Source organism: Drosophila sulfurigaster, chromosome 3 (genome assembly GCF_023558435.1).
Source record: "Drosophila sulfurigaster albostrigata strain 15112-1811.04 chromosome 3, ASM2355843v2, whole genome shotgun sequence".
Classification (NCBI taxonomy): domain Eukaryota; kingdom Metazoa; phylum Arthropoda; class Insecta; order Diptera; family Drosophilidae; genus Drosophila; species Drosophila sulfurigaster.
In genome coordinates, this window is record NC_084883.1 from 40,315,770 (window position 1) to 40,331,723 (window position 15,954).

At 40.5% G+C, this 15,954-nt stretch overlaps 4 protein-coding genes across 7 annotated transcripts; 1 reads left to right on the forward strand and 3 right to left on the reverse strand.

Moving 5' to 3' along the window:
• The first annotated feature begins 1,023 nt into the window (after positions 1-1,023).
• Positions 1,024-2,693, forward strand: LOC133845002 (carboxypeptidase B1). The gene is made up of 2 exons (XM_062279312.1): positions 1,024-1,685; positions 1,748-2,693. The coding sequence occupies exons 1-2, from the start codon at positions 1,131-1,133 to the stop codon at positions 2,594-2,596; spliced, it is 1,404 nt and encodes a 467-aa protein (XP_062135296.1). The 5' UTR covers positions 1,024-1,130; the 3' UTR covers positions 2,597-2,693.
• A 26-nt stretch (positions 2,694-2,719) lies between these two features.
• Positions 2,720-7,113, reverse strand: LOC133844993 (nuclear valosin-containing protein-like). Of its 4 annotated transcripts, none has more exons than XM_062279295.1 (9): positions 6,947-7,113; positions 6,652-6,775; positions 5,984-6,346; positions 5,818-5,907; positions 4,997-5,352; positions 3,719-4,930; positions 3,321-3,653; positions 3,039-3,263; positions 2,720-2,971 (listed from the first exon to the last, which is right to left on the reverse strand). In XM_062279295.1, the coding sequence occupies exons 1-9, from the start codon at positions 7,001-7,003 to the stop codon at positions 2,900-2,902; spliced, it is 2,832 nt and encodes a 943-aa protein (XP_062135279.1). In that variant the 5' UTR covers positions 7,004-7,113; the 3' UTR covers positions 2,720-2,899. The 4 variants fall into 4 exon arrangements, with proteins under 4 accessions (XP_062135279.1, XP_062135281.1, XP_062135280.1 ...); XM_062279297.1 differs by having other exon boundaries at positions 5,818-5,874; positions 6,947-7,112; XM_062279296.1 differs by having other exon boundaries at positions 4,997-5,361; positions 5,818-5,874; positions 6,947-7,112.
• A 385-nt stretch (positions 7,114-7,498) lies between these two features.
• Positions 7,499-11,659, reverse strand: LOC133844999 (ceramide phosphoethanolamine synthase). Its single transcript, XM_062279303.1, has 4 exons — positions 10,711-11,659; positions 8,860-9,363; positions 8,620-8,786; positions 7,499-8,558 (listed from the first exon to the last, which is right to left on the reverse strand). Exons 1-4 carry the CDS (start codon positions 11,375-11,377, stop codon positions 8,064-8,066), a joined length of 1,833 nt encoding a protein of 610 aa, XP_062135287.1. The 5' UTR covers positions 11,378-11,659; the 3' UTR covers positions 7,499-8,063.
• Positions 11,660-13,003: 1,344 nt separating this feature from the next.
• LOC133845007 (akirin) lies at positions 13,004-15,415 on the reverse strand. The gene is made up of 4 exons (XM_062279319.1): positions 15,072-15,415; positions 13,758-14,123; positions 13,330-13,692; positions 13,004-13,268 (listed from the first exon to the last, which is right to left on the reverse strand). Exons 2-4 carry the CDS (start codon positions 13,999-14,001, stop codon positions 13,258-13,260), a joined length of 618 nt encoding a protein of 205 aa, XP_062135303.1. The 5' UTR covers positions 14,002-14,123; positions 15,072-15,415; the 3' UTR covers positions 13,004-13,257.
• Positions 15,416-15,954: the final 539 nt, after the last annotated feature.

The following is a 15,954-nucleotide window of genomic DNA, read 5'->3' on the forward strand; positions in this document are numbered from 1 at the left end:
GTTTTTAATTAGAAATTTTGAAAAATTTTAGTAAGTTTTATACTTTATTTGAAGTAAAATTATTTGTATTAGGTACAGTTTTTTATTTGTTTTTAGTTATACATTTTATAATTACATTTAATATATTTTTTATTAATATTCCAATTTGACATTTTTAAATTTTAGTTCTTCTTTTAATTTAAAATAAATAAGGTACAAAAATTATTTAAGTTTTAAGTTGTTGAGAAACTATTAACATTTTTTAAGAGTAAATATGTATAACCAATATTTTTCTGCCTAATATATTCTTGTGGCTTTTTAACCTCGCAGCACAGTGTTTTTCAGAGTCAATCTGCAAACATGGTTTTTTTTGGAGCATATACTAGCTTTAAGTCTGCTATTCGAGAGAGTCGAGCCCACCGAACTGAACTGTTCTATATGCCGTTTCCGGGATGGCACGCCAATGCTTGGAGCAGAGCGTACGCTTCCTTATTCCTTGGCTCCGCTGCTTCGCTCTGGTCGTACTCGTATTTGCATAGCTTGTGCCTGCGCTTTTGACTAGATTCCCGACCCCAGTTTGGGATCTGACATTTAGCATATTTGCGTTCTGTGGCAGTTGCAGTTGTCGAGAGGGCCAAATCCAATTCCGCATTACATGCTGCCTGTTTGCCAGCTAGTTGTGCTTGGCTTTGCTTTGCTTTGCTTTGCTTGGCTGCCGTGCCCAACTTATTAAACGTTGTCGCTGTCCCAATTTAGCGAATGCGAACTCTTTCCAGCCCACGCCATGGATATGCTACCCCAAACCCAAATGTGCCACTTTTATTTGGGGTGAGTAGCTGCTACTGTCTGCCGCTGGCAGCGGCTCTTTTTATAATGCAATGTTGATAATATTTGGCTCGCACAATGGCAACCAGGCCCAAAGGGCTCGCACGTCTCGCCATCGTCGAGCAACTGCTCGAAATCGAGACCCAGGTGAGTCCAAGAGATTCAAATACAATTTCAAGTAGGCAGCGTTGAGTTTAAGGAGCAACTTCTTCAAACGTTAAACAAATTCACTCACATCTTTTTTTTGTCGCGTGCTCAAGTATTTATAAATTTTAAGTAAAATTTGCCATAATTTTGTAAAACAATTCTTCCGTTACAAATTGAAAATGCAAACCACCAAAACGAAACGTGTGAAGAAGACCAAATCACGGGTCCAGAAGCTAATTGCCATCACAACGCCCAAGTTGCCAATACGCCGCCTGGTTATACCGCGTCCTGATGTGCTCCACACGTATCTGGAGTACAACCAGATCAATCAGTATCTAGAGTATATAGTGAATCGCTATTCGAACTTTGTCAAACTCTATACGCTGGGCATCACACACGAGAAGCGTGAAGTGCGAGCTTTGGAGATCAACTGGATGAATCCCGACAATGTCGAGTTGCCAACCACATTGCGCATGCAGGCTGCCAAGCAAGCTGAGCTGTATAGGAGCAGCGGAGCCAAGGGACCCATGGTGCTGCCCGGGGATAAAAATCGCAACATTATCTTCATTGAGGCGGGCACTCATGCTCGGGAATGGATTACGGTCAGCACCAGTCTTAATTGCATCTATCAGCTGACGGAACGTTATACCCGGAACATTGAAGTGTTGCGCAATCTGCGCTTCATCATTGTGCCCCTGGTCAATCCCGATGGCTACGAATACTCGCGCACCAAGGTGAGACAATTCAAAACTTTCACTTCCACTTCACTTCCATTTATTCCCCTTCTCCCACTTAGAATCGCAACTGGCGCAAAAATCGCCGTCCGCATAAAGGCACCAAGTTCGTCGGCACCGACTGCAATCGCAATTACGATGTGTTCTGGGAATGCGGTCCGAGCAAGACTCAACGCAACACCTACAAGGGTGAGCGTCCCTTCTCCGAGCCCGAGACGCGTGCCATGCGCAACATTCTCGACAGTCTGTCGCCCAATTTGTTGTTCTTCTTATCGCTTCACTCCTACGGCCAGAGCATCATGTATCCCTGGGGCTATTGTCGTGATCCGCCCTATCACTGGCGCGAGCTGCACACGTTGGCCACTTGCGGACGCACTGCCATCAAAACCTACAATGGTCGCGAGTATCGCACCGGCTCCATTAGCTGCCTGACCAAACGCACCATCGCCGGTTCAGTAGTGGACTATGTCTACGGTGTGCTGAAGGCGCCTATGGCTCTGGTCATGGAGTTGCCATCCCGAGAACTGGGCTTTCAGCCGCCTGTCGAGATGATAAGCCAGATTGGACATGAGAGCTGGTTTGGCATACGCGAGATGTGCAAGAGTGCCTTCGATTTGCGGCGTCGCATCAATCGCGATGAGGAGCCCATGGCGCCCAGACCACCGCGTGCTGCAGGCGCCGGAGACTGTGCATCGGCAGCCAACAGCAGCGGTGAGGAGAAGAAAACCACACCCAAGAAGGTGCGCATGCGAAAGCGCAGCAAACGCACCATACTTTCACAGCATGCGGATATACTCGAAATGCAGAAGCGACACAAGGCGGCGACGATGATGTTGCCACGACGACCATTGACGGCGCCAGCTTTGGTCAGACGTGCTGGGCAAGGCGATGAGCCTTCAGACATAGTTTAAGCATTTGGACGATTAGCAATTAGTGGACGATAGGATTAACTGAATTCATTAGGTGTGTATTTCTATGTGTGAACAATAAACTAATACAATTCACAAACTTGAGCTGGGCTTTGGTCCCCAAAATTATTGTATCGCAATTGGGTATTTTTGTATTTTTCCGCATCGCGGTTTTTGTACAATTCAAAAATATAAAGGAATATGGGCGCAATGGCAATGTTCATAATAAGTGTGTGCGAGTGTAGTGTGTGTATGTGTAATTTTTTTGATTGTTAAAACTAATTACTAAGACAACAGCTGAGATTTTCACTTGCGCTCCAGCAACGGCACACGCGGCGCAGCGTATTTCTGTCGCAGCTTCTCATAAACCTTGCGATCCTGTAATGAAATAATAAACATTGTTATTGTCATAAGCTTTTCTCATCCACAAAAAAGCAACTCTTACCTGCTCATTAACAGATGGACGCAGCTGTCTCAGCGCTTCCTCAAAGTGCGATTTGCGAACACACAAATCATCGGTATTGGTATTAGCACTGTTCAGCGCCTGACGCAGTGCAAACATGGAAGCCTGCTTCACCAAACCAGCCAAATCAGCGCCAGTATAACCATCGGTTTGAGCCGCCAGCTCATTGAGGTCGACATCCTCGGCCAACACTGGTCGCTTGCCATTCTACAAAATCATACATTTATTAAATTTAAATTCAACGAACAAATTGTCAACGCTTACCTTTGTGGTAGCTTTCAGTATATCGGCGCGTTCCTGCTCCTCGGGCAATCCCACATAGAGTATGGTATCCAGGCGACCTGGACGCAATATGGCCGGATCAATAATGTCCGGTCGATTGGTAGCAGCCAGTATATAAACGCCTTTGCGTTCCTCCACACCATCCATCTCAGTCAGCAGCTGATTGACAATGCGTGTGCCGGAATTGTTGCCATCACCGCCATCTGAACGCTTGGGGCACAACGAATCGAACTCATCGAAGAAGATGACACAGGGCGCCGAGTTTCGAGCCCGCTGGAAGCAGGCGCGCACAGCACGCTCACTTTCGCCCACATACTGCAAACAAAAGCACATTTTATATGAATAAAAGGAATGCAAGCAAGATGTAACTCAAACCATACCATATTCATCAATTCGGGACCTTTGACCGAAATGAAATTAATGCCTGCCTCGTTGGCAATTGCCTTGGCCAGCAAAGTTTTGCCGCAACCAGGTGGACCACAGAGCAGCACTCCAGACGGCGCCTCCAGACCCAAGCGTACCAACATCTCGGGATATTTAACAGGTGCCAACACAGCCAGCTTGAGCTCTTCTCGTATGTCGTGCAGCGAGCCAATATCTTCCCACGTGATGTCCGGCACCGTAATGAAACCTTCACGTTTCGCCGATGGCTGCATTACTTTAATGGCCGCAATAAAATCGTCGAGCGTCAAACAGAAATTGTTGTAGACGAACTCTTCAGGTGGATTGTCCAGAAAGTTGGTCAACTCGGCCAATGTGGGCTCATAGAACTCATCCGCAATTGGCTCAACAGTAGCCTTAGGCTTTTCCTTTTGCTCATTCTCTTGGCTTGGAGTTGTTGCATCATCTGCTATCTTACTATCAACTTCCATTGGAGTTTCGCTCTCTTTGTTGGCCTCTTCACCATTTGTTTCTTTCTTTTCGCTATCTGCAGTAGCAGCTGATTCAGCTGTTTCCGTGTCTGTTGGCGTCTTCTCCTTGGCCTCATCATCTGCTTTATCGTCGCCAGGCTCATCATCGTCCAACGTCACAGTGGTCATGTTAAGCTCACTTGCAGCGTGCAATTCACGAAACTTTTGCATCGATCGACGTTTGACGGCAATTGTTGCAGCACGTGACACCAAGGCAAGCAGATCAGCGCCCACATAACCGGGCGTCAACTCAGCAACTTTATCATAGTTAAACTTGGGATCAATTGCCAGACTCTCGCACTGAATTCGCAAGATTTCGCGACGCTCTTTTCGCGACGGTATGTGTATGGCAATCTCATGATCGAATCGCCCAATGCGACGTAGACCCGGATCAAGGGTATCCGGTCGTGTGGTAGCGCCGATGACAACCACAGATTGACCAAATTCAGTGCTTTTCAGCTGATCCAAGCTGGTTATGAGCTGCGAAACAATGCGACGCTCCATGTCCTTGGCAGCCCACTGACGATTACCGGCAATGGCATCGATTTCATCAATAAACAAGACACACGGCGAATTGTCAATGGCCAGCTCAAAGATATCACGTATACGCTCCTCCGACTCACCCGAAATGCCACCTATCAGCTCCGTGGCAGGCACCTCCAGCAAAGGCATTTTTAATTGCTACAAAAGAAGAAATTGTTTAATGAACATTGAAATTGAAGAATGTATTTCAAGAGTTGTACTTACACCTGCAATGGCTCGTGCCAAATAGGTTTTCCCACAACCAGGCGGACCATGCAACAGCAGGCCGCGCGAGGGTAGCAAACCCAGTTGAAAGTAAAACTCTGGTGATTTGATATGTATAAGCATCTCGCATAGCTCCTTCAATGTGCCATCCATGCCACCAACATCACGGAAGCTCTCATTTGACCGAGTGATCTCAACTTCCTTTTTATATTTGCGTACTCGCGACGGGGCACGTTCGTTGAATTCACGTGATATCGGTTGTCGCTGCTGGAACTGATCATATGATGAGCAGCTTGCTCCATGGGGCTCCTTACGTGAGCCAGCATCATTGTTGCCCTTAGAAGCGTTTACAGAAACTGCAACGACTTGAATAAATAAATATTATCAATCTTTATTATTAAGACTGTGACTTTTTAATGTAAAAGTATTCAATTAAAATTTCTCAATTTTTTTAATATAATATATAATAAAATATGTCATGCCTATATTGAATTCAAGATTAAATTCAAGAATTCAACGTTACGTTAATTGAAATTTTGTATTCAATTTCAAGAAATAAAATGTTGCAAGTTAAACTGAACTAGCAGTTAATTTTGAATTTCTCAGACAATCAGCTTTTCTTTTGAAGCTGCATCAGCCGATAGACGAAGTGTTGCTCAATGCTAATAGATAAATAAGCTTCGATCTTTTAGCGAACACTGCTCAACACTGTCATTACATATATTGCTATGCTGCTCACACGAATATTCCAAAAGTTTGTAAGCTACCTAATGTCATTTGCACTGTAAATACATATATTAAAATTTTCTTTTTGTACTCACACTTTTTGGGATTGACAGCTGATGCGTTGGCACCGCCGCCCACTTCCTGTCGAGTGCCTGCAATTGATGCTAGAGTTAAATCTTGCTTGACTGTAGATAAGGCACAAATACATGTATATGTTTAAATGTTTTAGTTGAATTCAATTCTTTCAAGAGGATTACTCACTTTTCTTGGCATGCACATTAGCTGCCGGTGAAGCTGAATCCTCCAAGGGACGTTTCAATGCTTTTATAGTGGCAGCAATATTGACATTCGGTGGCGGAGCTCCATTTGGTGGACTATTTGAGACATCATCATCATTCTCATCGCCACTGGAAATGTCAATGGGTTCATTGCTAGGTTTTGTGGCAATCGGGGGTTTCTTAGCCTGTTGCTGTTGATGGTTGCTACTGTATAGGCCATGCATCATGTTGCTCATGACACTGTTATTTGCTGTTGTCGCTTGTGCTTCGTCTGATGCGTAATCGTCTTCGTCGTCGGAGCTGCTCGCTTTGTCCAAATTATAGCTGTCCGAAATGATGGAAAATGCTGAAAAATCAAATGAAAGAATATGAGTTGAAATTGCATTGATATACGCTCTATCTGTGACAAAAAGGGTATTTAATGGGTAGCCTTTTCCATTCAATAATTTCATTACTAAATGGGCGGCAACCACATGACAAATGCAACAGCTGCATAACTTCGGAACCTTTCGTTACAACGATTATTCCTATTTCTTATTAATGCGATTACGGGTATCGTGCAGTCGATCACGTTTGTTTTTCTTAGTTGTTACTTTTGTTGTCGTCATGCGCACAAATTCTGCCTTTATTTACTTCCCCACATTTATTTACCTTGATGCACTAGTTGTCTGAATGGTCCAAGTTTGCGACGCGAATATTCGGGATATTTGCGCATCAACTCTTTGGTCATCTGCTTCACATCCAAATACGTCTCGTCGATGTGCTCCTCAAGGTACTGCACAACAATAAAACAAACAAAACACCAAAATTATTATTATATTCGTTTTATCAAAAACTAACCTTGCTTTCGCGTGTCTTTTTTTGCGTTGCAGTTCGTTGCTTGCCGGCAACTTCAGCAAGCGTGCATTTCGAGACAAAAAAGAAACTACATTCAGAAAGATATTACCTGCTTGACACGATTGGTTATCAAATGGTCGTGCAATAGTGGTTTGTTCTTCTTCATATTCTGGGTAGATCAAATAAAATCTACAAATTCCAGCACGAGAATAAAGTTCGCGTTTTTGCCCGCTACAAACGACGCCGACGCTAAAAGCAGCGTGACCACATGTTGAATTGCAAAATATACTAATTTACATAAGTCAACACACAATATGCAATAATACTAGAACTATTAACGGTCTCTTGAGAGATTTGCGATAATCAAATGAACTCGTTTGGCTTACCTATCAATGAATTGACATAAATTGTGAAAACTTCAATTAACAAACGATTCGTTTGACATTGAAAGAATGTAAAAAATGTAGCATAGCTTTCAGCTATCGATTATCGATAAAGTCAGTAATTTCAGTGCTGTAAAACTAAAAGTAATATTAGCGCGTAAATTTAAAATGTTCCTCTCGGCTATCACGAACTTATAAATCTCCCGTTTTGAATTACATTTATGTAAGCGAAATTTTTACACAGAATATTTTTTTTAATAATTGCCAACATTAATTAATTCCGCTTCATATTGAAATTTTATTTATTTGGATTTTGTGCATTCAACAAAAACGTTTAAACTTATTACTAAATAACTTAAATAAAGATATATTTTATGCTTAGAATTATTTACTAATAATAATAATCGTAATATTATAACTAAACTGAACGGAATGAGGATTATCATCAATAAGCCATTTCAAGTTCTATGCAATATTTTCATGCGAATTGCGAACACTTTTGATCCAGTTAGTTAACTAAGAGTTATCTATTGATATAGATAAGGAGAAGGTCGTTTTGATGCCTGAAAATGGGACTAATCGGAAGGCACTACAATTGGTATATAGAGTAGATAATACAAATAAAGGTGCTGCTGCAAAAATTGAAGAAAAAGGGGGGATTAGAAACAATTTTAAAGTAAAAATTATCAGTCGGTGCTTTTTTGCAATGTTTTTTTTTCCTTTTCGTGGAACGACGATAAACAAATAAGAAATGTAAGCCAGCAGAGTGTGGGAAGACTGAATCAGAGCTGCTTCTTTGTCGCTTGCTGTGTCGCGTCCTTTGCATCCTTCTTAATCATATCGCTAACATACGGACTTACGCTGGCATCGACCAACGAACGTTTCACCTGCTGCGGAGTCGTAGCATTTGTTCTTTTTTGCCACTTGAGGTACAGATGTAACTGGCGTAGGAATATCCAAAGGAATTGTTCGTCTAACCGGTTGTGGTGACAACTTAATCGGTGTCGTGGGCCTTGTGTTCGATGTGGGACGCACATTGTTCATGCCACTGCCCATCGATTGATGTGAATTATGAAAAGGTGAGCCAGCTGGATGTGTGCACAGTTCCGATTCGGAGCTATTAAACATTTGCAAGGACTTCGCCGCCTTTGGCAATGTGATGCCTTGCAAGACCCAAACGAGTTGATCCTTGAGCCAGCACAACTGATCGATCATTGAACTGATGAGCGAACCGGGCGTATCAAAGTCATTGGGTATCATGCCATCCACATGATTCTCAAAGTAACTGAACATGGGAAACCAGACGCGAGTGCGCGTCGAATCGCTTTGCATCAAAGCCTGTTAAATGAAATCAATCGAATTAGATTCATTTTCATTAAGAGAAGATTAATGCACTTGCCCGATTATTGGCCAACGTGTGGTAATAAAGAAAGAGACGCGACGTTATGTAAAAGGCCACAAATACATCGATGGAGTAGTGCTCATGGGCAGCCAATATAAAGAATATGCCAAACATATTCAACAGCCAAGTCATCGTATGCAGGAAGTACAGATTACGCGGCGTATCTAAATGAAATGCAAACAAAGTGAATCAATTTATCAAGATCAAGTGAGATCAAGCGCAAGCACCTCTACTTACATTCGGTAATAAAGAAATTGAGCAGGGTCAATGCCACCGTGTGTCCACTGAACATGTAATCACCACACGTGCGCACCCCTTGGATGGACATTCCCAATCCACTCCAGATGCGATAGGCACGTGTCATGCGTATGACCAACGCACCAATCATATCCACGTTGGGATCATCGATGGCAAAGTCCTTCTGATTGCACTGCAGATGCGTACCAGGCACACTCAGCGATGTGATCAGCATGGTGACGCAGCGCAGCAGAAAAACGGTGCCAGCTAATGCGAAGAAGCGACGCAACAACACCATTCGATACTTGTGAAAGATGAGCACAATCAGCCAGACGGTAAATAAAAGTGAACCCGTTATTTCGCACATATTGAAGGCCCAGGGAATGTGGGGAACATTGTCGAGGAATATATCCGGTAGCGGTGGATAACGTTTCATATCGGGAACTCGTTCATGCACGATGACCATGACAAACGAAGTTATCCATGTCACCACAAACGAATAGCCTGCAACAGATATTCCATTGAAAGTGGTGTTATTACACATGATTTAAAACAAAGTAAATCAGAACATGCTTCTCGGAAGTATTTGACTAGCAGATACCCTAGAAACTTGTTTTTAAATTATGCTAAATATGTATAAAACTTTCAAAAATAAATTCAAATTGTTTTTTTGTACACTATAATTAAGTTTAAAACCTTTAGAAAGTCATGCTGAATTCAAATTCTCAATTTTAGACAGTCATGCTGAATTGAAATTCCCGATTTCAACGAAAACGAAAACAAAAACATTTTTTAATTTTTTTAGGGTCTACAAATAATACCGCATTACACTAAATAAGCTTTTGTGGATATTCAACTATAATTTACATTCATTATATTTGTATTAAGACAGCACAATAAAATGTGTAAAAAATGAGCTATTTCATAAGCTTTGATTGATTTTAGTAACCGAAAGCCCTTGTGTCTTAAATTAAAAAATATATATTAAGCTATGTTTATCACTAAGAAGTATTGTCACCAAATTTGATGACGCTAGCTCAAATAGTTTCAGAGATAGAAATAAACCTAGACGAAAAGTTTAAAAGTACTAAACACATAAATAATTCATAAAGAGGTCGAAAAAGACTTCTCTAGACTTTGTCCTACATTGTGACTATCGAGTAATTACTTATAAGCTATTCTATTTATGGCAATCAAATGATATTAATTAAGCCCCACACCGAATTCTGCTTACACTCACTTAATTCAATTTTGATTAATCTAAAAAACTGCATAAGCATTTACACACATACATATCAACATTCTATCACTGTTATTCTCTTTCCTTACTCTGCGCTTTTGCTGACCAAAGCTTTAATGTTGATCTCTTGCAGGGTATCAAATAAATTTGAACTCTTTGAGCTAGACAAAGCAAACGGCATATCTATCTCTCTCTTTCTAGCTCGCATAATGCCTAAAATACATTTAAAAATTTTGTGCACGAAATGTTACACAAAAGCGCAACAGAAAAATAAAACAAAAAAAAATTCCACTACATGCAGTAAACAAAACAAATGCGACTGGGAGTGGGAGTGAGAGCGAGACACATGTATTTACATGTGTGTGTATGTTTAACCTCCAAAATATAAATAACAGTAGCGCACGCCGCGCATTGGCGTCATTGGCGTAATAAGACAGTAACTAAATTTATAATTAATCAAATGACGTCGCAAAACTATGACACTCTCGCTCTCTGCTGAACTTTGGTATAGAGTGAGCGGAAGAAATGCATTTGTAGATTACGAATATCAAGGTTATTGCAAATGATTGATCAAATGACCGATAAGTGAACCCCATTCGAAAAGCTCTCACCTAAGCTAATGGCCGTCTTGAAGTATTCGGGTGCCACCAAACGTTGACTGCTCTTGCTGCTGCTGCAGTCGCGTTGTCCGTTGCTGCTGCTGCAATTGTAACCTGGGCAGTCCTGGCACGTTGAGGGGGAGGGGCACGTTTCGTTTGTCATGGTGGCTGCGGTGGCGTTGCCACCCTGCACACAGGATGTGTGGATCGCATCTGTTAGGACACCGTGCAGCTGATACTGGTGCTGTGGCTGGAGCTGCTGATACTTTTGTCGCTGCTCGTGGGTCCATTGCTGCTGCAATTGACTGACGAGCAACCAAAATCGCTTCAGCTCACCAAAGGGCACCTGAGAGTAGCCAAGCCTATAGCGAAAATCACGCACATCCGATTCGCTTAATGTGAGCAGCACCTGACCATCAATGGCCTCCGAATTGATACAGGAGATGAGTTGACCTGAGAAATGATCCTTGCTGTTGCGCAGCCATTGTATCACATCCGTCGTCTGCCAGTGCTCAATTTGCTCCACTTTGTTATTGCTATTATAATTGAAGCTATGTTTTCTTTGTTGTTGTGTCTTGTAGTTGAGATAATGTCCATCAGCTGTTGACGTTGAAGTTGGACTTGAAGTCAGCGTTGCCGGTGTCGCTGACTCACAAATTTCACCGTCATCGTCGCACATTATTGCTTAAAGCTTTCTTTTCTCTTCTTCTTTTGCGTTTTTTATGGTTAATTTTTGTTTGTACAAATTCTCTATTATCAACAAATTTTGACAAGTTTTGTAAAGTTGGCGAACTGGATGCGCGAGTGAAGCATTTTAAGCGCTGGCGAGCTGATTACTCATTGGCCTCCTATCAGCGACACATAATTTTACGTTTTAACATTTGTTTTTCAAAACACACACGTTCAATTTTTGTCTTTTTTGTTGTTAGTAGCTCTCGAAATTCCAGCGACTGCCTGCTTGTGTTTTTTTTTTTCTTATAACACTGCCATAACACTCTCTGTTAACTGTGGAGCACCATGTTAACTGCGGAGTCGCTTTAGCTTAAATTGTCGCGCAGCCAACTTAGCTTTGCGATGTTTTCGATAGCGCGATGTTATGAAACTTAGGCGCCAATCGAAACTTTTTAAAAGTTCGCTATTTCACTTCACTTTAAGTGATGCAGTGACATTAAAAATGTTGCAATAAAACAAAATTTCATCACTTTGCATTTTCAATTCATCGCTTTTTATTTTGTTTTTTTTTTTAATATAAAAATGGCATTTCTTTACTAATATTAAGTTTAAATTACTAATGTAAAGTATGTATGATCGCGGCAATTGAAAAATATATGTTTATATATCAAGTGAAAAATATGTATAATGTGAACCATGAATCGTCGTCTGCCAAGCGTATATAATGTGTAAATATGAAAGCGTTCAAGTTTTAACTTAAATAATAATAAAAATTGTTTTAACTTCTTTTTTTTTAGGTTTTTTTTGTTTTTGTTTTACATTGTTTAAAGCAAAGGAAACATTGCATACACGAAATAAATTGTTGTGTTGTGTGTTTTCATTACTTTGCAAAATGTACATCAAAGGAAGAAACAAGTAACAATCGATCATTAAATCAGAAGAGCAAAGAACAAAAATTGATTTTCGTTTTCAGTTTTTTTGTTTTGTTTTATACAGATGCTATTCACTTGCTTAGGAAAATTAATGATTATTATGCAAAAATAAACTATGAAAAAGATATTTCATGAGTAGTTTCTTAGTTGCATACTGCTTTATATCTTCATATATCTTTTGTTTCTTGCAGTTTGTTTAGTTGTCAATCTCGATCTCATCTCGCATTGCTATTTTGAAATACAATATATATATATATATATAGTGTGTTGTGTTTTGTTTTGATACGTTTTACAATTATACCTTATTGCTATATGTACCTAACATATATATTTACCAATTTGTTTTTCGCATTTCTCTTTTGTTAATTATATATATATATACGAAGCTACTGTTGAGGTTTCATTGAATTGTGTGTTGTGTGTATTTTGTTTATTAAGTGTGTTTGTCGTGTGTCTGTGTTGCACCTTTTGCAAGTTGTTTTTTATATTTTCTCTTTTCTTTTCATTTCGTTTTTGTTTTGTATATTAGCGTTCTGTGTACATAGTTTTCCATATGTACGATATAGATATTTGTCATTTGTATTTAGAATTTTCGTTATGTGAAAACGTAAATGGTAACAAGTTGTTGCTTTTCTTATGTTTTTTGTTGCTGTTTTGTTGTTTGCTTTAGGCCGTGTTTTTAAAGTATTTCCTCCCGTTCATTTTGCTTTCAATACAATTTATGTAATTCTAGTTTAAACTATAACTTTCATATTTCAAAATATATAATATAAACAAAAATGTAGTTGTTTATTTAAATGAGGGCTTCTATGTTGTTTTCATTACTTTTTCTTTTTTTCTTTTCTTCTCTTCTTTTTCTTGATGTTTTGTCTTGCATTTGAAGTTGCATTATTTTCTGCATTTGCGGCCAGAAAACCGTCACATAAGATCGTAATTGTTGAGAGAGTCGTCTGCCTTACGACAAATCTGAAAAACAAGTGAAAAAATTAATCTCTACTCCTTTTTAGGTAAATTTAAAATCACTTACAGCTGGGCGCTGCTTCGTAACGACGCTGGATCTGATCATATGTGAATTTCACAAAGGCATCATATTGCTCAGCCAATTTGGTGGTCAGCACCGATTCGTAACGCTCACGCAGTTGATCCTCGCGATCCTTCACGATGCCCTCGCATATGAGTTGCACCTGCTTGAACGTGAACAATGCCTTCTCGTTGTGATGGCGCATCATGTGACTCGGTGGGCTGTCCGGGCGCAATGGACTCTCGGGTCCCATTTCGGAACCGCTCGATTCCGAGTCCTGCATGCGCTCCAAAGCGGATGATGTGATGGGCAACTGTTTGCGTTTGTGCAGTCTTTTGATTTCATTGCACAAATTCTCGGCCATTTTATCTGTACCACAATTCGAGATGTTTTATTTAGTTGCGTCTTTTAAATAGAAGATATTCTCTACTTACCTGGCGACATCTTGGCCAAGGCGGATTCGGAGAATGGGCTCGGCTCAGTGCTGTCTTTGGCAAAGCGATTGCTTGGCATGCCTGTGGTGCTTGGGCTGTTGGTGGCGCCATCTACCGTCGGCTGGCCGCCGCGTGATGGCGAATTGCCAGCAGATTGTCCGTAGGGAACACAACGTCGACGTTTTGTGGGACGCTGATTGAGCGACTCCCAGTCCAATGCGCGTTTTAATGTAGCACAAGCCATTGCAATGATTAATGAGTTTCAATAACTTTCAATATATGTATAAATATAAATTTCTTCTTTTTTTCTTTACGCCTAATAGTTATTTTTATTGCCACACAGTTCTGTCGATTGGAAGCGTTTGTCTGCGAATGAGAAAAAATTTGTATGATGAGAGAATTAATCAGACGGGGTCGAGCAAAAACACAAGAGCCTACTTGCTTCAAAAACTGGTTTCAAGGAAAACAGGATTCACCTGACACACACACGCAGACAAAGCACGTATAATACAAAAGAAAAGAAAATGGTGCAGCGATTTATGGCCTGGCAGCTGCTGCGAAGAGGGCATTAAAAAAGAAAACGAAGTAGCTAGCGATGCGCAATTAAAGGGAGTGTTCGTTTGGCCACAGGCCGACAATACAACTTCCCACCACTACAGCAGCTACAAGAAGAAGACGACGCAGTAAAGCAACAGCAATAACACACATGCATAGCAATGCACGCGAGCAGCAAAGAAAACTAAGCAGCCAACCACTAGCTCACACACACACACACACACACACATACAGGAACGTACACACGCACTATAAACTACAACAATAAAAACGCGTCGCGTATCCTTCGAGCTGTACCAGCTGTTTACACACACACACACAGTTCAACCACAAGCTGCACTCACGCACACAAGCACATACTAGCTGCTGCTAATGAACTCAAAGTCAATCAGCATTAAGTCTCAGGCTGCTGCTGCTTTGTCGTAATTTACACATTTCTTTCGTTTTTTTTTTTCAATAATAAATGATTAGTGCTGTTTTACGTGACAAACACCATGCCAAATAAAAAAAGATTCATTTCAAATGCGACGACGACAAAAAAAAACAAAATGACAGCAGCTTATGTGTTCAATGGTTGTCTCGCTCGCACACACACACTCGTACACACACACTTGCAGCTGTGAGTTGGAATTTTGATTTCATGAAATTTTAAAAATGGTCGCAACGCATATCATTATCAGAGTGCTTACTCTTCTCTGAAGATAGCATAAATGAAACAACGCCTCAAGCATTGAGATGTTTTCTGCCTGCCACACTTACATTAGTTTGTATTTTATTCTTCCGCTTCGATATCTGCACCACACTTCACACGCGCTTTATTTACTTTTTTATTGTATTGTAGAAACGCACACGAACTTTTTTCGGGTAGTTCAAATTGTAAATCTATATATGTATTGCTATTGCTTATTGAGTTGTTTTGAGCAGTATTTGAAAGGCCACTGAAATGCACTGTGGTGTAAGTTGATTACAACTTGCTTTAAAGTACTTTTCTTTGTAAATTTTTTCCTTTTTGCGATGTATTTTTCACTTTTCCGTCGAATTCTTTCGAAAAATGGACGACCGATGCATGCGTGACGACGTGAGGTTGTGGTCACTCGTTCAGAACAAGTTCAACTGGCCGAGTCATCGCAGTGAGCCACTTGAGTTTGCTCAGCTCATTTGTAAATGCAACGGTTCGCTCAAGTCGTTCCGCATTTTTATTTACAATTTGGTATTTTATCAATTTTCATAAAAATTAACCGTCCAATCAGCCATATGTATCAAATATCAAACTAAAGATTGCTTATTAGAAAGGATCTTTATACAATTATATATTCTATAAATTATTTTTTACTTTTTATTATTATATGCACTTGAACAATTAGGTGGTGGTGGGGGCACTAGTTGAATTGCCAAATCATTTACATGTGATGAATTCAGCTTTTCCGTTTATTTATATGTTTATTCCTTGGGCCATCTAAGCAACATGAATTAGATAGATCGGCTAAAGTTGAAGAAAATCCTGGAATTTATGAAACAAAGAGATATCAAAATTAATCATTTCCTAATTGCGTCAGTGATGCAGCCCTAGCATAGTTCATTTGAGTCACGCTTGGTATGCTGGTCTTTCAAAGATTATTTCGTAAAACAATTAGCTGTCAGC

What these genes read in the sequence shown, in the direction of transcription:
- LOC133844993 (XM_062279294.1), bottom strand. Translation starts at nt 7,003, where the DNA reads ATGAAGAAGAACAAACCACTATTGCACGACCATTTGATAACCAATCGT. An exon ending in CAGACAACTAGTGCATCAAG is followed by an intron (nt 6,347 to 6,651) that starts GTAAATAAATGT and finishes TTGATTTTTCAG; the next exon opens with CATTTTCCATCATTTCGGAC. An exon ending in AGCTGTCAATCCCAAAAAGT is followed by an intron (nt 5,362 to 5,817) that starts GTGAGTACAAAA and finishes TATTTATTCAAG; the next exon opens with TCGTTGCAGTTTCTGTAAAC.
- LOC133845002 (XM_062279312.1), top strand. Translation starts at nt 1,131, where the DNA reads ATGCAAACCACCAAAACGAAACGTGTGAAGAAGACCAAATCACGGGTC. An exon ending in ACGAATACTCGCGCACCAAG is followed by an intron (nt 1,686 to 1,747) that starts GTGAGACAATTC and finishes TCTCCCACTTAG; the next exon opens with AATCGCAACTGGCGCAAAAA.
- LOC133845007 (XM_062279319.1), bottom strand. Translation starts at nt 14,001, where the DNA reads ATGGCTTGTGCTACATTAAAACGCGCATTGGACTGGGAGTCGCTCAAT. An exon ending in CTTGGCCAAGATGTCGCCAG is followed by an intron (nt 13,693 to 13,757) that starts GTAAGTAGAGAA and finishes ATTGTGGTACAG; the next exon opens with ATAAAATGGCCGAGAATTTG.
- LOC133844999 (XM_062279303.1), bottom strand. Translation starts at nt 11,377, where the DNA reads ATGTGCGACGATGACGGTGAAATTTGTGAGTCAGCGACACCGGCAACG. An exon ending in CAAGACGGCCATTAGCTTAG is followed by an intron (nt 9,364 to 10,710) that starts GTGAGAGCTTTT and finishes TATCTGTTGCAG; the next exon opens with GCTATTCGTTTGTGGTGACA. An exon ending in ACACGTTGGCCAATAATCGG is followed by an intron (nt 8,559 to 8,619) that starts GCAAGTGCATTA and finishes TTCATTTAACAG; the next exon opens with GCTTTGATGCAAAGCGATTC.